The sequence below is a fragment of the Phyllobates terribilis genome, unplaced genomic scaffold, assembly GCF_046119375.1.
Source record: "Phyllobates terribilis strain yellow unplaced genomic scaffold, ASM4611937v1 Scaffold_12__6_contigs__length_324123572, whole genome shotgun sequence".
Classification (NCBI taxonomy): domain Eukaryota; kingdom Metazoa; phylum Chordata; class Amphibia; order Anura; family Dendrobatidae; genus Phyllobates; species Phyllobates terribilis.
The window spans coordinates 66,200,259-66,219,713 of record NW_027362772.1 but is presented as its reverse complement, the minus strand read 5'-3'; the positions used below and the strand labels follow the sequence as shown (position 1 = coordinate 66,219,713).

The 19,455-nt window shown below is 43.5% G+C and overlaps 1 protein-coding gene across 3 annotated transcripts in view; it reads left to right on the top strand.

Annotated features, from left to right (window-relative positions):
* Positions 1-19,455, top strand: part of LOC141172077 (cell adhesion molecule CEACAM5-like) — a 119,862-nt gene that overhangs the window by 25,663 nt on the left and 74,744 nt on the right. For all 3 annotated transcript variants that reach the window (XM_073655913.1, XM_073655914.1, XM_073655912.1), the window contains 2 exons: positions 618-659; positions 1,023-1,090. In XM_073655913.1, coding sequence (XP_073512014.1) covers positions 618-659; positions 1,023-1,085 — 105 coding nt within the window. In that variant the 3' untranslated portion in view covers positions 1,086-1,090. The remainder of the gene's footprint in view (positions 1-617; positions 660-1,022; positions 1,091-19,455) is intronic.

Genomic DNA, 19,455 nt, shown 5'->3' with positions numbered 1-19,455 from the left:
TTGTACTGTTGTTACTGGAGCCTGTTGCTCAAAGAGACACTTAAATTGCACTGGCCGTGCCTCATTAAATGTTACTGTTCTACCGTTTCTGAGGACTCTTGTCAAATGTGTCTGGTCAGCAATTGAATCTATACTGTGCCTGAGAGAAGCTGAAGTCTATGGTCGCCCTGAGTAACGGTTCCCCCAGGATTCCAACGAATTGATGTAACCGGTCTCACCCTATCTGAACCTAGCGGCATGCGTGTAACATGTGCCCTTTACAATTCAGAAAAAATGGCAGTTGCAGCTGGCTAAAATTTTGCAAAATTAGCAGGAAGCGATTTGCAAAGGAGTATTAATTTTTTTAAGTTTATTATGCTATGGGGTATAAAGTGAAACTTTGTGCAAATCTAATTTTCGCGTAAAAGGCACACAATTTGGCAAAATCGAATCATGGCAGATTCAATCAACTCTAAAAGTCTACTTTTAAAGTTGCATTGTCACAAACTTCTAAAAGCATATATAATTATTCTGATCCTCGTACTCTTTGGACTTTATTGAACAGATTTGCAAATGTTTTCTTAATTTCCATCTAAAAGAAACCACAAATTGAAAAAAGAATTTTCTTCTTTCCACAGAGCAACAGGACACCACCCAGGAAGGAAGAACCAGATTATCAGGTACTGTAATTTATTATCCTTTCCTGTAAAAGTCTAGTATGGAGGTGACAAACATTGCACCTGTAGGGAAGGAAATGTAAATTGTGATGAGTGATGGCTATTCAGGAGTGAAACCAAATATACAAAGCATGAAACAAAACTTTTTGGGGGAATTCATTAATTTTGGCGTTCTATAGAACCAGTCTTAATCCAGAATCCGGCAGCGAGATATACATCAAAATAATTCAGCTGAGCGTCATATGGTGAAGATTTTTCTGGGGATTTTGTAGAATTGTCAACGACTTACTGCAGGTTTATTTTCATTGTGCAAAAGTATAAAAACAAAGAAATTCACTGCTATTTGCTTTTTTTCCCCCTAAACAGACCATAATACATGGTAATAACTCATCATTTTACTGCAATATGATGCCAGGCTCTCGAAAATGACTACGGTAAGAAAAACAAACTGTCCGTCTGTTTCATGCATGTTCTTTACTGTAGTGTGCGTGTGTGATACTGGTTCTTGTACAATTGACTGTGTAACATTATATAACTACTGCTGACGTCTGGAATTCAAGACGTGAATCTAATGATTACTGAGATATGAGCTACCGAATGTAAGACAAACACACGAGTGCAAACACTGAAAATGTCATTACTGTTTGTTTTTATCGTGAAGAATTAAAGTAAAGTGGTTATATTCTCATACATAGGAGCAGTATTATAGTAGTTATATTCTCATACATAGGAGCAGTATTATAGTAGTTATATTCTCATACATAGGGGGCAGTATTATAGTAGTTATATTCTTGTACATAGGGGGCAGTATTATAGTAGTTATATTCTTGTACATAGGGGGCAGTATTATAGTAGTTATATTCTTGTACATAGGGGGCAGTATTATAGTAGTTATATTCTTGTACATAGGGGGCAGTATTATAGTAGTTATATTCTTGTACATAGGGGCAGTATTATAGTAGTTATACTCTTGTACATAGGAGCAGTATTATAGTAGTTATATTCTTGTACATAGGAGCAGTATTATAGTAGTTATATTCTTGTACATAGGAGCAGTATTATAGTAGTTATACTCTTGTACATAGGAGCAGTATTATAGTAGTTATATTCTTGTACATAGGAGCAGTATTATAGTAGTTATATTCTTGTACATAGGAGCAGTATTATAGTAGTTATATTCTCATACATAGGAGCAGTATTATAGTAGTTATGTTCTTGTACATAGGAGCAGTATTATAGTAGTTATATTCTCATACATAGGAGCAGTATTATAGTAGTTATATTCTTGTACATAGGGGGCAGTATTATAGCAGTTATATTCTTGTACATAGGGCAGTATTATAGTCGTTATATTCTTGTACATAGGAGCAGTATTATAGTAGTTATATTCTTGTACATAGGGCAGTATTATAGTAGTTATATTCTCATACAAAGGAGCAGTATTATAGTAATGTTCTTGTACATAGGAGCAGTATTATAGTAGTTATATTCTTGTACATAGGAGCAGTATTATAGTAGTTATATTCTTGTACATAGGGGCAGTATTATAGTAGTTATATTCTTGTACATAGGAGCAGTATTATAGTAGTTATATTCTTGTACATAGGGGCAGTATTATAGTAGTTATATTCTTGTACATAGGAGCAGTATTATAGTAGTTATATTCTTGTACATAGGGGCAGTATTATAGTAGTTATATTCTTGTACATAGGAGCAGTATTATAGTAGTTATATTCTTGTACATAGGGGCAGTATTATAGTAGTTATATTCTTGTACATAGGAGCAGTATTATAGTAGTTATATTCTTGTACATACGAGCAGTATTATAGTAGTTATATTCTTGTACATAGGGGCAGTATTATAGTAGTTATATTCTCATTGTTATGTTCTGCTACCAAAGCTAAGGAAAGAGAGGAGATCTGTCCCTACTATGAGACTCAGCTGAATCCCTACGATGTAACAGGGAACCTGATCCTGCGATCAGACCTGCTAAAGTCCTAATCTAGTCTGTACGAAGACCTATAGATGTGGGGAGGGAATCCCTACAAGTACTAAGGACTGGGAGGAATATGGGACACCTCCTAACAGAAATAGTAGCTGACAGACGAACAAACAAAATAGATAGAACATAGAGGTCCGTAGACCAAGCAAACTAACAGAGTTAGATACAGAGCACAGGCTAGCTAGAAAGTAGATATACAATGAAGTCCAGCAAAGCCAGAAGGGCGGAGCAGGACTAAATAGGCCAACAAGGTCATGTGACCAGCAAAGGAAAAAAAACCTAACAGCAAGGTTCTAACACTCATACATAGGAGCAGTATTATAGTAGTTATATTCTCATACATAGGGGCAGTATTATAGTAGTTATATTCTCATACATAGGGGCAGTATTATAGTAGTTATATTCTCATACATAGGGGGCAGTATTATAGTAGTTATATTCTCGTACTTAGGGGGCAGTGTTATAGTAGTTATATTCTTGTACATAGGGGGCAGTATTATAGTAGTTATATTCTTGTACATAGGGGCAGTATTATAGTAGTTATACTCTTGTACATAGGAGCAGTATTATAGTAGTTATATTCTTGTACATAGGAGCAGTATTATAGTAGTTATATTCTTGTACATAGGAGCAGTATTATAGTAGTTATACTCTTGTACATAGGAGCAGTATTATAGTAGTTATATTCTTGTACATAGGAGCAGTATTATAGTAGTTATATTCTTGTACATAGGAGCAGTATTATAGTAGTTATATTCTCATACATAGGAGCAGTATTATAGTAGTTATGTTCTTGTACATAGGAGCAGTATTATAGTAGTTATATTCTCATACATAGGAGCAGTATTATAGTAGTTATATTCTTGTACATAGGGGGCAGTATTATAGCAGTTATATTCTTGTACATAGGGCAGTATTATAGTCGTTATATTCTTGTACATAGGAGCAGTATTATAGTAGTTATATTCTTGTACATAGGGCAGTATTATAGTAGTTATATTCTCATACAAAGGAGCAGTATTATAGTAATGTTCTTGTACATAGGAGCAGTATTATAGTAGTTATATTCTTGTACATAGGAGCAGTATTATAGTAGTTATATTCTTGTACATAGGGGCAGTATTATAGTAGTTATATTCTTGTACATAGGAGCAGTATTATAGTAGTTATATTCTTGTACATAGGGGCAGTATTATAGTAGTTATATTCTTGTACATAGGAGCAGTATTATAGTAGTTATATTCTTGTACATAGGGGCAGTATTATAGTAGTTATATTCTTGTACATAGGAGCAGTATTATAGTAGTTATATTCTTGTACATAGGGGCAGTATTATAGTAGTTATATTCTTGTACATAGGAGCAGTATTATAGTAGTTATATTCTTGTACATACGAGCAGTATTATAGTAGTTATATTCTTGTACATAGGGGCAGTATTATAGTAGTTATATTCTCATTGTTATGTTCTGCTACCAAAGCTAAGGAAAGAGAGGAGATCTGTCCCTACTATGAGACTCAGCTGAATCCCTACGATGTAACAGGGAACCTGATCCTGCGATCAGACCTGCTAAAGTCCTAATCTAGTCTGTACGAAGACCTATAGATGTGGGGAGGGAATCCCTACAAGTACTAAGGACTGGGAGGAATATGGGACACCTCCTAACAGAAATAGTAGCTGACAGACGAACAAACAAAATAGATAGAACATAGAGGTCCGTAGACCAAGCAAACTAACAGAGTTAGATACAGAGCACAGGCTAGCTAGAAAGTAGATATACAATGAAGTCCAGCAAAGCCAGAAGGGCGGAGCAGGACTAAATAGGCCAACAAGGTCATGTGACCAGCAAAGGAAAAAAAACCTAACAGCAAGGTTCTAACACTCATACATAGGAGCAGTATTATAGTAGTTATATTCTCATACATAGGGGCAGTATTATAGTAGTTATATTCTCATACATAGGGGCAGTATTATAGTAGTTATATTCTCATACATAGGGGGCAGTATTATAGTAGTTATATTCTCGTACTTAGGGGGCAGTGTTATAGTAGTTATATTCTTGTACATAGGAGCAGTATTATAGTAGTTATATTCTTGTACATAGGAGCAGTATTATAGTAGTTATATTCTCGTACATAGGGGCAGTATTATAGTAGTTATATTCTCATACATAGGAGCAGTATTAAAGTAGTTATATTCTCATACATAGGGGCAGTATTATAGTAGTTATATTCTCATACATAGGGGGCAGTATTATAGTAGTTATATTCTTGTACATAGGAGCAGTATTATAGTAGTTATACTCTTGTACATAGGAGCAGTATTATAGTAGTTATATTCTTGTACATAGGAGCAGTATTATAGTAGTTATATTCTCATACATAGGAGCAGTATTATAGTAGTTATGTTCTTGTACATAGGAGCAGTATTATAGTAGTTATATTCTCATACATAGGAGCAGTATTATAGTAGTTATATTCTTGTACATAGGGGGCAGTATTATAGTAGTTATATTCTTGTACATAGGGCAGTATTATAGTCGTTATATTCTTGTACATAGGAGCAGTATTATAGTAGTTATATTCTTGTACATAGGGCAGTATTATAGTAGTTATATTCTCATACAAAGGAGCAGTATTATAGTAGTTATGTTCTTGTACATAGGGCAGTATTATAGTAGTTATATTCTCATACATAGGAGCAGTATTATAGTAGTTATATTCTTGTACATAGGAGCAGTATTATAGTAGTTATATTCTTGTACATAGGAGCAGTATTATAGTAGTTATATTCTTGTACATAGGGGCAGTATTATAGTAGTTATATTCTTGTACATAGGAGCAGTATTATAGTAGTTATATTCTTGTACATAGGGGCAGTATTATAGTAGTTATATTCTTGTACATAGGAGCAGTATTATAGTAGTTATATTCTTGTACATAGGAGCAGTATTATAGTAGTTATATTCTTGTACATAGTGGCAGTATTATAGTAGTTATATTCTCATACATAGGAGCAGTATTATAGTAGTTATATTCTCATACATAGGGGCAGTATTATAGTAGTTATATTCTCATACATAGGGGCAGTATTATAGTAGTTATATTCTCATACATAGGGGGCAGTATTATAGTAGTTATATTCTCGTACTTAGGGGGCAGTGTTATAGTAGTTATATTCTTGTACATAGGAGCAGTATTATAGTAGTTATATTCTTGTACATAGGAGCAGTATTATAGTAGTTATATTCTCGTACATAGGGGCAGTATTATAGTAGTTATATTCTCATACATAGGAGCAGTATTATAGTAGTTATATTCTCATACATAGGGGCAGTATTATAGTAGTTATATTCTCATACATAGGGGCAGTATTATAGTAGTTATATTCTCGTACTTAGGGGGCAGTGTTATAGTAGTTATATTCTTGTACATAGGGGGCAGAATTATAGTAGTTATATTATTGTACATAGGGGTAGTATTACAGCAGTTATATTCTTTTACATAGAGGGCAGTATTATAGTAGTTATATTCTCATACATAGGAGCAGTATTATAGTAGTTATATTCTTGAACATAGGGGGCAGTATTATAGTAGTTATATTCTCATACATAGGAGCAGTATTATAGTAGTTATATTCTTATACATAGGAGCAGTATTATAGTAGTTAAATTCTTGTACATAGGGGGCAGTATTATAGTAGTTATATTCTTATACATAGGGCAGCATTATAGTTGTTATATTTTTGTACATAGGGAGCAGTATTGTAGTAGCTATATTCTTGTACATAGGGGGAAGTATTATAATAGTTATATATGTGTACAGAGGAGCAGTATTATAGTAATTATATTCTTGTACATAGGAATAGTATTATAGTAGTTATATTCTTGTACATAGGGGGCAGTATTATAATAGTTGTATTCATGTACAGAGGAGCAGTATTATAGTAGTTATATTCCTGTACATAGGAATAGTATAATAGTAGTTATATTCTTGTACATAGGAGCAGTATTATAGTAGTTATATTCTTGTGCATAGGAGCAGTATTATAGTAGTTATATTTCTGTATATAGGAGCAGTATTATAGTAGATATATTCTTGTACATAGGGAGCAGTATTATTGTAGTAATATTCTTGTACATAGGGAGCAGTATTATAGTATTTATATTCTTGTACATAGGAGCAGTATTATTGTAGTTATATTCTTGTACATAGGGAGCAGTATTATAGTAGTTATATTCTTGTACATAGGGGCAGTATTATAGTAGTTATATTCTTGTATATAGAAGCAGTATTATAGTAATTATATTCTTGTACATAGGTGGCAGTATTATAGTAGTTATATTCTTGTACATAGGGGCAGTATTATAGTAGTTATATTCTTGTACATAGTGGGCAGTATTATAGTAGTTATATTCTTGTACATAGGGGGCATTATTATAGTAGTTATATTCTTGCACATAGGAGCAGTATTATAGTAGTTATATTTCTGTATATAGGGGCAGTATTATAGTAGTTATAATCTTATACATAGGAGCAGTATTATAGTAGTTTATTTCTGTATATAGGAGCAGTATTATAGTAGTTATATTCCTGTACATAGAGGGCAGAATTATAGTAGTTATATTATTGTACATAGGGGTAGTATTATAGTAGTTATATTCTTGTACATAGGGGGCAGTGGTATAGCAGTTATATTCTTGTACATAGAGGGCAGTATTATAGTAGTTATATTCCCATACATAGGAGCAGTATTATAGTAGTTATATTCTTATACATAGGAGCAGTATTATAGTAGTTATATTCTCATACATAGGAGCAGTATTATAGTAGCTATATTCTCATACATAGGAGCAGTATTATAGTAGTTATATTCTTGTACATAGGTGAAGTATTATAGTAGTTATATTCTTGTACATAGGAATAGTATTATAGTAGTTATATTCTCATACATAGGGGCAGTGTTATAGTAGTTATATTCTTGTACATAGGAGCAGTATTATAGTAGTTATACTCCTGTACATAGGGCAGTATTATAGTAGTTATATTCTTGTACATAGGGAGCAGTATTGTAGTAGTTATATTCGTGTACATAGGAATAGTATTATAGTAGTTATATTCTTGTACATAGGGGGCATTATTATATTAGTTATATTCTTGTACATAGGAGCAGTATTATAGTAGTTATATTTCTGTATATAGGAGCAGTATTAAAGTAGATATATTCTTGTACATAGGGGGCATTATTATAGTAGCTATATTCTTGTACATAGGAGCAGTATTATAGTAGTTATATTTCTGTACATAGGAGCAGTATTATAGTAGTTATATTCTTGTACATAGGGAGCAGTATTATAGTAGTTATATTCTTGTACATAGGGGGCATTATTATAGTAGTTATATTCTTGTACATAGGAGCAGTATTATAGTAGTTATATTTCTGTATATAGGGGCAGTATTATAGTAGTTATATTCATGTAAACAAGGGCTGTATTATAGTAGTTATATTCTTCTACATAGGAGCAGTATTATAGTAGTTTTATTTCTGTATATAGAAGCAGTATTATAGTAGTTATATTCTTGTACATAGGAGCAGTATTATAGTAGTTGTAGCGCCGGCGTCCCTGCCCTCTGCTAGGCAGGGACGCTGTTCCCCTCACCCCTCTGCTCCGAGCCCGGCGTCCTCCTCCCGCTCTGCTGGCAGCGCGCGCTCCTTCCCGGCCACTGTGCTTAGGGCGCGCGCGCGCTCCCTCCCTCTTAAAGGGGCCGCGCGCGCCGTCCTAAGGAGTCCCCGGCCAATGGCTGGAGGACTTCACCATATATAAGGCACCTCCTCCAAAATGGAGGTGCCCGAGCAATGTTGTTGCACTGTTCACTACTCTGCTTCAGCCCTCAGGTCCCGTTGCCAGTTACCTGCCAGATTCCTGCCAGTTTGCTGTCTGATTCCTGCCTGATATTCTGCTACCTGCCTGCTAGCCTGAGGTCCGACGGTCTGCCCTCCAACTCCTGTCAGTCTGTCTATGGACCAGCTTGCCCGCTCACCTGGGAGCGCACACCTGTTACCTGCCTGCTAGCCTACCTGGAGGCTCCGCCGTCACGTGCTGTGACCACCTGCCATTCCAGAGACTCCTGCCCGCTCACCTGGGAGCGCACACCTGTTACCTGCCTGCTAGCCTACCTGGAGGCTCTGCCGTCACGTGCTGTGACCACCTGCCATTCCAGAGACTCTCGCTTGCTCACCTGGAAGTACACATCAACCATCTGCCTGCTAGCCTACCTGGAGGCTCTGCCATCACAGGTCGTACCTACCCTTTACCCAGAGACTGCCCCGGTCACTTGCCGTGACCTCCTGCCCGTTCATCCAGAGACTGCCCCGGTCACTTGCCGTGACCTCCTGCCCGTTCATCCAGAGACTGCCCCGGTCACTTGCCGTGACCTCCTGTCCGTTCATCCAGAGACTGCCCCGGTCACTTGCCGTGACCTCCTGCCCGTTCATCCAGAGACTGCCCCGGTCACTTGCCGTGATCTCCTGCCCGTTCATCCAGAGACTGCCCCGGTCACTTGCCGTGACCTCCAGCCCGTTCACTCAGAGACTGTCCCGGTCACCTGCTGTGACTGCCTGCCCGTCTTCCCTGGTCGCCACCCGCTCCCTTACAAGGACCGCCCCCTTGTATAGTAGCTCAGAGGTTCCGCCTCCCAGACCCGTTACAGTTTGCTCGGGCCATGGAACCCGGTGGCACCCAAGCTCCCTCACTCTCGGACCTGTGTCATGAACTGTCCCGTCAGAGGTCCCAACAGGAGTCCATCCTGGGTCACCTGCGGAATGTCAATACTCGCCTGGACACTCTGACTGCTCCACCAGCAACCACCGCCAGAGCCATGACTCGCAATCCGGCAACTCCGCTGCCCACCAATACTATGGTATCCTACCCCGGACCCCGGCTTTCCGCACCTCCTCGCTTCGGAGGCGACTCCGCTCAGGCTCGGGGCTTTATAAATCAGTGCACCCTGCACTTTGAACTCCTGTCCCACCAGTTTAACTCCGACCGGGCCAAAATTGCCTTCATCATGTCCCATCTCACCGGGGAGGCCCTGGCCTGGCTAAATCCTCTATGGGAGAGAGGAGACCCCCTGGTGTCCGACTTGCCTGCCTTTCTCACGGCTTTCCGGAAAGTCTTCGACGAACCTGGACGGAAGACCTCATCCGCATCATCTCTGCTACGCCTCCGTCAGGGAAGTCTCACCGTGGGCCAATATGCCATACGGTTCCATACCCTTGCCTCGGAGCTGGCCTGGGATAACGACGCTCTGGTATCTGTCTTCTGGGAGGGTCTGTCCGGCCGTATTAAAGATGAACTTGCCGGTCGAGACATTCCTACCACTCTCGATGACCTAATAACTCTTGCCACCCGGATTGACCTACGGTTCCAGGAGCGTGCCAAAGAAGTCACCCGTGAGAGGAGGTTTCCACGTCTAGCTCCTACTTTTCAGAAATCCGTCACTCCCTCCGTTTCTCCCCAGGTACACTCTCCTGAGCCTATGCAGGTCGACCAGACCAAGATGGTCAAAACCCATCAGGACTTACGCCGTGCCGAGGGGAGCTGCTTCTACTGTGGCAGTAAGGAGCACCGGATCCGTACCTGCCCGGAGAGGTCGGGAAACGCCTGTGTCTAGGTTCGCTCAGAGAGGTCGACCTAGACAAGAATAAATCCTCTCCATCTCTGCTGCTGTCAGTCTCAATTATCTGCGGGGAGAATCGTTATTTCGAACTAGCCCAACTTGAAATCTGGAGCGGCAGGGAATCTTATTTCACAGGCCCTGGTAGAAAAATACCGCATTCCCACCAAACCTCTGGCTATACCATTATCTGTCGCTGCTGTGGATGGGGGCCTCTTACCACGTCCCATCCAACTCATCACCGAATCCGTAACTCTGCAGGTGGGAATGCTGCATTCTGAGAGCATCTCTTTTCATGTTCTGCCTGGACTCTCTCACGCCCTCTTACTAGGTCTACCTTGGCTCCAGAGACATGCACCCGTGCTTGATTGGCAGACCGGAGAAGTCCTTCGCTGGGGACAGGACTGTCATAAGACTTGTTTGGTTCCTGTTCATCCCGCCCGTCCTTCTCCTACCCCAACTAATCTACCTGGACTTCCGATTCCCTATTGGTCATTTGCTGATGTCTTTAATAAAAAGGAGGCAGAGACATTACCCCCTCATAGACCATACGACTGTCCTATCGACCTGTTACCCGGTACTACGCCTCCCCGTGGGCATATTTACCCATTGTCCGCTGCTGAGACCCGGTCGATGTCCGAATATATTGAGGAGAATTTGGCCAGGGGATTCATCCGGAAATCTACCTCCCCGGCGGGAGCAGGCTTCTTTTTCGTAAAAAAGAAGGACGGCTCTCTCCGTCCCTGTATAGACTATAGAGGCCTTAACCAGATCACGGTGAAGAATAAGTACCCCCTTCCGCTCATTCCAGAATTATTTGATCGTCTGAGGGGGGCTAGAATCTTCACCAAACTGGACCTCCGTGGGGCGTACAACCTGGTCCGTATCCGTCAAGGGGATGAGTGGAAGACTGCATTCAACACCCGGGACGGCCACTATGAATATCTGGTAATGCCCTTTGGTCTCTGTAATGCTCCTGCCATCTTTCAAGAGTTGGTCAATGACATCTTCCGGGACCTTCTCTACTCCTGCGTAGTGGTGTACCTGGACGACATCTTGGTCTTCTCTCCGGATCTCCAGACTCACCGGAGAGACGTTCGTCAGGTCCTGCTCAGGCTCAGGCAGAATCACCTCTTCGCTAAATATGAGAAGTGCCTCTTTGAGCAGACCTCGCTTCCGTTTTTGGGCTACATTATTTCTCAGACCGGCCTTCGAATGGATCCAGAGAAACTGTCTGCCATCGAGAAATGGCCCCGACCGGAGGGGTTGAAGGCCATTCAGCGGTTCCTGGGCTTCGCCAACTACTACCGCCTCTTCATTCCGCACTTCTCTTCCTGGACTGCCCCAATTTCCGCGCTCACCCGTAAGGGCACTAATCCCAGAGAGTGGCCGCCCGAAGCAGAGGAGGCCTTTCTTTCCTTAAAACAGGCCTTCTCTTCCGCCCCGGTGCTGCATCGCCCAGATGGCAACAAGCAGTTCTTCGTGGAGGTTGACGCCTCCTCCTCTGGAGCCGGAGCGGTACTTACCCAAAAATCATCTTCCGGGAGAATGGTAACTTGTGGCTTCTTCTCCAAACTCTTCTCCTCTTCTGAGCGCAACTATTCCATAGGAGATCGAGAGTTATTGGCCATCAAGCTGGTATTGGAGGAGTGGCGTTACCTGTTCGAAGGGGCTCTTCACCCGGTAATAATTTACACTGACCACAAGAACTTGGCTTACCTCCAGAATGCCCAGAGACTTAACCCGCGCCAAGCTCGGTGGTCCTTGTTTTTTGCTCGCTTTGATTTTATTCTTCATTTTCGCCCAGCTGACAAAAACATCAAGGCGGACGCCTTGTCCCGATCCTTTCTGGTGTCTGATCTCGAGGAGGAACCGAAACACATCATCGATCCCGCCAGAGTAATGCAGGTGGCTCCCGTGAGTCTAAATCGTCTCCCTCCCGGTAAGACGTTCGTATCAGTACCTGATCGGGAGAAGATCCTACACTGGGGTCACTCGTCTAAACTAGCTGGCCACGCCGGTCAGAAAAAGACCCTCCAGCTTATTACCCGGCACTACTGGTGGCCTACCCTGCACAAGGACGTAATAGACTTTGTTTCTGCCTGTGTGTCCTGCGCCCGCAACAAGGTTCCGAGACATCTGCCAGCCGGTCGCCTCCTTCCGCTCCCAGTACCTGCTGCCCCCTGGCAGCATATAGCAATGGACTTTATAACTGATCTTCCCGTCTCTGCCGGTTGTACGGTCATTTGGGTGGTCGCTGACCGCTTTTCCAAGATGGCTCATTTCGTTCCCCTGCCAGGCCTCCCGTCTGCACCCGAGCTGGCTAAAGACTTTATCCGCCACATCTTCCGTCTTCATGGCCTGCCCCTCCACATCGTGTCGGATCGTGGGGTACAGTTCACTTCACGCTTCTGGAGAGCCACTTGTAAACTGCTAGACGTCACCCTGGACTTCTCCTCCGCTTACCACCCACAGTCTAATGGTCAAGTGGAGCGGATCAATCAGAACCTGACCAGTTACCTCCGGCACTTCGTTAATGCCCACCATTCAGACTGGGTGGATCTCCTGCCATGTGCCGAATTTTCTTACAACAATCACGAGAGCGAATCTTCCTCCAAATCCCCGTTTTTTGTTGTCTTCGGTCAGCATCCTCGGATCCCATTTCCCGTCTCCACCTCGGTGGACAATCCGGCTGCGGAATCCCTTGTTAACAAATTTTCCTCCATATGGGAGAGTACCCGATCCGCACTCCTTCTGTCATCCGAGCGTATGAAAAGACATGCTGACAAAAAACGTCTGGATCCTCCTCAATTCCGTCCAGGGGATAAGGTCTGGCTCTCGTCCAAGTATGTCCGGCTCAAGATTCCTTCCTATAAGTTAGGGCCTCGGTTCATCGGTCCTCTGGAGGTCAACAGTCAGATCAACCCGGTGGCCTATAAATTGAAACTCCTGGCCAACTTGCGGATCCCTAACTCCTTCCATGTATCTCTCCTCAAACCTGTGGTACTTAACTCTTTTTCCAAGTCTACAGGTACGCCTCCTGCTCCGGTTTCCGCTGAAAACGAATTTGAGGTAGAGAACATTCTGGCCACCAAAAGGGTAAGAGGGAAGACCTTTTTTCTAGTAGATTGGAAGGGGTTTGGTCCTGAAGAGAGAACGTGGGAGCCCCGGGAGAACATCCATGCCCCTCTCATAAGAGATAAGATATATAAGATAAGATAAGATAAGATAAGATAAGATAAGATAAGATATACTTTATTTATCCCGGAGGAAATTGCGGTATCACAGCAGCAGAACACAGATCTCGAACATGACACATATGATAACAAAACATTTGGAATGCTTTAGACATTGCTTTTCAGACATTTGTTAAACACCCCCATAGCTGTTGGAACAAACGATCTCCTGTATTTTTCCTTTTTACACCTTAGTTGTATTAGGCGATTGCTGAATGTGCTCTTCTGTTTCGCAAACAGTTCATAAAGCGGGTGTGTGTTGTTGCCCATTATAGCTCTGCACTTCTTCTTAATCCTATCCTCTACCACCTCTACCATCCTAGCTAAATTTCTCTCTGGCCTAAAAAAGGGGGGGCCTAAAGGGGGGGGTACTGTAGCGCCGGCGTCCCTGCCCTCTGCTAGGCAGGGACGCTGTTCCCCTCACCCCTCTGCTCCGAGCCCGGCGTCCTCCTCCCGCTCTGCTGGCAGCGCGCGCTCCTTCCCGGCCACTGTGCTTAGGGCGCGCGCGCGCGCGCTCCCTCCCTCTTAAAGGGGCCGCGCGCGCCGTCCTAAGGAGTCCCCGGCCAATGGCTGGAGGACTTCACCATATATAAGGCACCTCCTCCAAAATGGAGGTGCCCGAGCAATGTTGTTGCACTGTTCACTACTCTGCTTCAGCCCTCAGGTCCCGTTGCCAGTTACCTGCCAGATTCCTGCCAGTTTGCTGTCTGATTCCTGCCTGATATTCTGCTTACCTGCCTGCTAGTCTGAGGTCCGACGGTCTGCCTACCGACTCCTGTCAGTCTGTCTAAGGACCAGCTTGCCCGCTCACCTGGGAGCGCTCCTCTGCTACCTGCCTGCTAGCCTGAGGTCCGACGGTCTGCCCTCCAACTCCTGTCAGTCTGTCTATGGACCAGCTTGCCCGCTCACCTGGGAGCGCACACCTGTTACCTGCCTGCTAGCCTACCTGGAGGCTCTGCCGTCACGTGCTGTGACCACCTGCCATTCCAGAGAATCCTGCCCGCTCACCTGGGAGCGCACACCTGTTACCTGCCTGCTAGCCTACCTGGAGGCTCCGCCGTCACGTGCTGTGACCACCTGCCATTCCAGAGACTCTCGCTTGCTCACCTGGGAGCACACATCAACCATCTGCCTGCTAGCCTACCTGGAGGCTCTGCCATCACAGGTCGTACCTACCCTTTACCCAGAGACTGCCCCGGTCACTTGCCGTGACCTCTTGCCCGTTCATCCAGAGACTGCCCCGGTCACTTGCCGTGACCTCCTGCCCGTTCATCCAGAGACTGCCCCGGTCACTTGCCGTGACCTCCTGCCCATTCATCCAGAGACTGCCCCGGTCACTTGCCGTGACCTCCTGCCCGTTCATCCAGAGACTGCCCCGGTCACTTGCCGTGATCTCCTGCCCGTTCATCCAGAGACTGCCCCGGTCACTTGCCGTGACCTCCAGCCCGTTCACTCAGAGACTGTCCCGGTCACCTGCTGTGACTGCCTGCCCGTCTTCCCTGGTCGCCACCCGCTCCCTTACAAGGACCGCCCCCTTGTATAGTAGCTCAGAGGTTCCGCCTCCCAGACCCGTTACAGTAGTTATATTCCTGTATATAGGGGCAGTATTATAGTAGTTATATTCTTGTAAACAAGGGAAGTATTATAGTTGTTACATTCTTCTACATAGGAGCAGTATTATAGCAGTTATATTCCTGTACATATGAGCAGTATTATAGTAGTTATATTCTTGTACATAGGGGGCAGTATTATATAAGTTATATTCTTGCACATAGGAGCAGTATTATAGTAGTTATGTTCTTGTACATAGGAGCAGTATTATAGTAGTTATATTCTCATACATAGGAGCAGTATTATAGTAGTTATGTTCTTGTACATAGGAGCAGTATTATAGTAGTTATATTCTCATACATAGGAGCAGTATTATAGTAGTTATATTCTTGTACATAGGGGGCAGTATTATAGTAGTTATACTCTTGTACATAGGAGTAGTATTATAGTAGTTATATTCTCATACATAGGAGCAGTATTATAGTAGTTATGTTCTTGTACATAGGAGCAGTATTATAGTAGTTATATTCTCATACATAGGAGCAGTATTATAGTAGTTATATTCTTGTACATAGGGGGCAGTATTATAGTAGTTATATTCTTGTACATAGGGGGCAGTATTATAGTCGTTATATTCTTGTACATAGGAGCACTATTATAGTATTTATATTCTTGTACATAGGGCAGTATTATAGTAGTTATATTCTTGTACATAGGAGCAGTATTATAGTAGTTATATTCTTGTACATAGGAGCAGTATTATAGTAGTTATATTCTCATACATAGGAGCAGTATTATAGTAGTTATATTCTCAAACATAGGGGCAGTATTATAGTAGTTATATTCTCATACATAGGGGCAGTATTATAGTAGTTATATTCTCGTACTTAGGGGGCAGTGTTATAGTAGTTATATTCTTGTACATAGGGGGCAGAATTATAGTAGTTATATTATTGTACATAGGGGCAGTATTATAGCAGTTATATTCTTTTTACATAGAGGGCAGTATTATAGTAGTTATATTCTCATACATAGGAGCAGTATTATAGTAGTTATATTCTTGTACATAGGGGGCAGTATTATAGTAGTTATATTCTCATACATAGGAGCAGTATTATAGTGGTTATATTCTTATACATAGGAGCAGTATTATAGTAGTTAAATTCTTGTACATAGGGGGCAGTATTATAGTAGTTATATTCTTATACATAGGGCAGTATTATAGTTGTTATATTCTTGTACATAGGGAGCAGTATTGTAGTAGCTATATTCTTCTACATAGGGGGAAGTATTATAATAGTTATATCTGTGTACAGAGGAGCAGTATTATAGTAGTTATATTCTTGTGCATAGGAATAGTATTGTAGTAGTTATATTCTTGTACATATAGGCAGTATTATAGTAGGTATATTCTTGTACATAGGAGCACTATTAGAGTAGTTATATTCTTGTACATAGGGGGCAGTATTATAGGTTGTTTGGATGTTTTTACTAGTGTTGAGCCACCCCCGTAGTGTTCGCGTTCGGTTCGGTTCGTCGAACACCCGTGTGTTCGCCGAACTGTTCGTCGAACTGTTCGTCGAACACCTTCGAACACCGTTAAAACCAATGGCAGGCAAACAAAAACACATAGAAACACATAGAAAACACCTTCAAAGGTGTCCAAAAGCTGACAAACTGCTCAGAAGACACAACTAACACATGGAAAAGTGACAAGTACATATAGTCATGCGAAAAGAAAAGAGGTGGAGGAGTAAAAGGAGGGGGAGACACAGATATAGGCATGTCATGCCCTTCTAAAATCCAAAAAGTGAGAAGCCGACACGTTCAGTCCGCTCCTGCCCGTGCCACCTCCGCGTCGCCGGGTTTGTGCCAGAGCCGCGGTGAACCCTGACGGCCAGCCCCCCTCTCCCAATACTGGTGCCTGTCCGCTGGTGGGTCGAGCGAGCCCCCCTGTGGTGGAGGCAGCTCTAAGCTTTTTAATTTAAATTGTCTCTCTAATTTGAATGAATACACTTTAAATCCATTTACAAGGATCTATTGGAGGGCAAGTCTCATGCCAGCAGCCGCTTAATTCCAGCTCCAGTAGCGTCCACTAAAGCTGCTGCAGTAAAAAGCTTTTATAAGGATCGAGCTCGGCTGTCCACCGCAAGGCATCCTACTGCCAGTCCCAGCCCCTCTGCCTTGGGGTGCCTCCTGATGCTCTTCACTGAGTATCCCGTGGTCCCGAAGCATTTCCTTTGAAAAATTTAAGTGTCCAAACTACAGGTGGTGTAGCTTGACACTGCTACTAGGCACAAAGTATTTCCTGGGCTAGATGCAGTTAAAAATTTGTAATTAGATACTCTCGTTGGATGCTGAGAAAGCATTCCATAGAGTCTCCTGGCACGCCATATATGATTCTCTTAAAAAGCTTGGGGTAGGGGTCTAGGGGACCCTTTTATAGCCAAAATCACGGCCCTGTATCGCAATACGTCACCTAGGCTGAAGATAAATGGAACTGTAGCACCCTGAGGGCTCGGTTGCTACAGAGGTATTGCACCTCACCCAGAGGTGTGATATCTCACTCTCAGGTAAGGATGTAGTGTGGATCAGGACCCGACACCTGCATGCATTACACCACATTGCCGTGGGGCAGGGCGACCAATATGCCCCTGAGATGGGCACGACAGTCCCTGTCCCTGGCTGGAGTGGGGGGAGGGAACACTGAGGAAGGGGAACCCTGTAGTGCAGGAGCAGGGAGGAAGCAGTTCCTGGGTGCATTGAGAAGGGAGTATAAAAGGTGGGCACCATCTTAGTTCAGTGCAGAGAAGTCTGAGCAGAAGTGGCAGGGAGCAGGGGCTCTGCATGAGCTCTGCTCCGGAGGTGGGCCTAGTAACAGAGGCCCAGGCCTGGAAGAGGGAGAAGGAAGGAAGAGGAGCGGAGAAGGCTCCAGGAACGAGGAACGAAGGGATCCCAGGGGTGCGGACGGGCGAGTCGCCACCGCACGTCCGAATCCACCTGCGTGGAGGGGTCAGGCCAAAGGGGGAGACCGGTCCCCGAAACTAGTGGAGGCAGGAAACGACCCTCAGCTAGAAACAGGAGGCTGTGACATTTTATGTGGCGCAGCCCCTCGCTACACCCGCTAGGAAGGCACCACATAGGGTCAGGGAAACTGGCGCCAAGTTTACCAAGAGGAGGCCGGAGGCAGCTGGACAGAAGGGTTGTTAAGAAAGGCCAGACAAAGGACACACAAAGGGGGTCCTGTGAAGCGCTCCAAAGTTATCTGGGAGTTGTCTGAGCCCCTCACCTGGTGAGCACAGTACGACGTGGGCAGCCGTTACCTGCAGACGTGGTCTGGATAATAAGAACTGTGAGTAAAGGCCCTGGACTGCATCACTGACTCCGTGTCGTTACTGCTGCTGCCCTGCACCATCACCCCCATCCTCCGCATACACTGCCCTGAGGCTATACTCCTCCCGTGGGGAGTTATGCTACGCTCTGCTGCACCCACAACACCAGCCTCAGCGGTCTGCCCTGGAGCGGCGGTTCACTCTGACCGCAATCCACGGGTGGCATAGTCGGACATTTAAACATCAAAACCACATAAATAGTTCCGCCACTGGTTTGACCGCCCTGAGCCACGGAACCGGGTCGCCGCCACGGAGACTACAACCACCAGCATCCACCAAAAAGGGTCCGGCTCCGGGTGTCCCAAGGCCCAGGGGGCGCGTCAGAACATTTTCATCACCTTTCACAATCACCAATGGGACAAGGCAGGGATGTCCTCTGTCCCCTCTCTTATACATCCTAGTGACAGAGCACCTGCTCTCATCAATTCGCCATAACCCCAATATTAGGTGGATTGAGGTGGGAGGCACCGAGTACAAGTGCTCTCTATTTGCTGATGATGTCCTAGTATATATCACTCAATCACATATATCCATCCATGCTGTTATGGCTGAAATAGATCACTTTGTTACATGGTCAAATTTTAAAATCAATGCAGCGAAGTCTGAGGCCCTCGATGTCTCCTTCCCCAAATCCATATAGGATTCCATCCAGTCCAACTTTCCCTTTGCCTGGCCCTCACAGGGTATCAAATACTTAGGAATTCCTATTCATAGAGACCTCTCCCATCTATGTTATCTTAATTTTGGGCCCTTTATTGAACAACTCCATACAGACCACGGTTGGCAAGTTAGAACTGTAAGATTCACTACGTGAACCACTGGTGTTTTGTGGAAAAGCACATGTACACTGTGTTCCAAATTATTATGCAAAAAGTGTTTAGGAGTGATAAGGGAAGAATTTGTTTGTTTGTCAGTTAAACTCATTGATGGTGATGTGTGTCA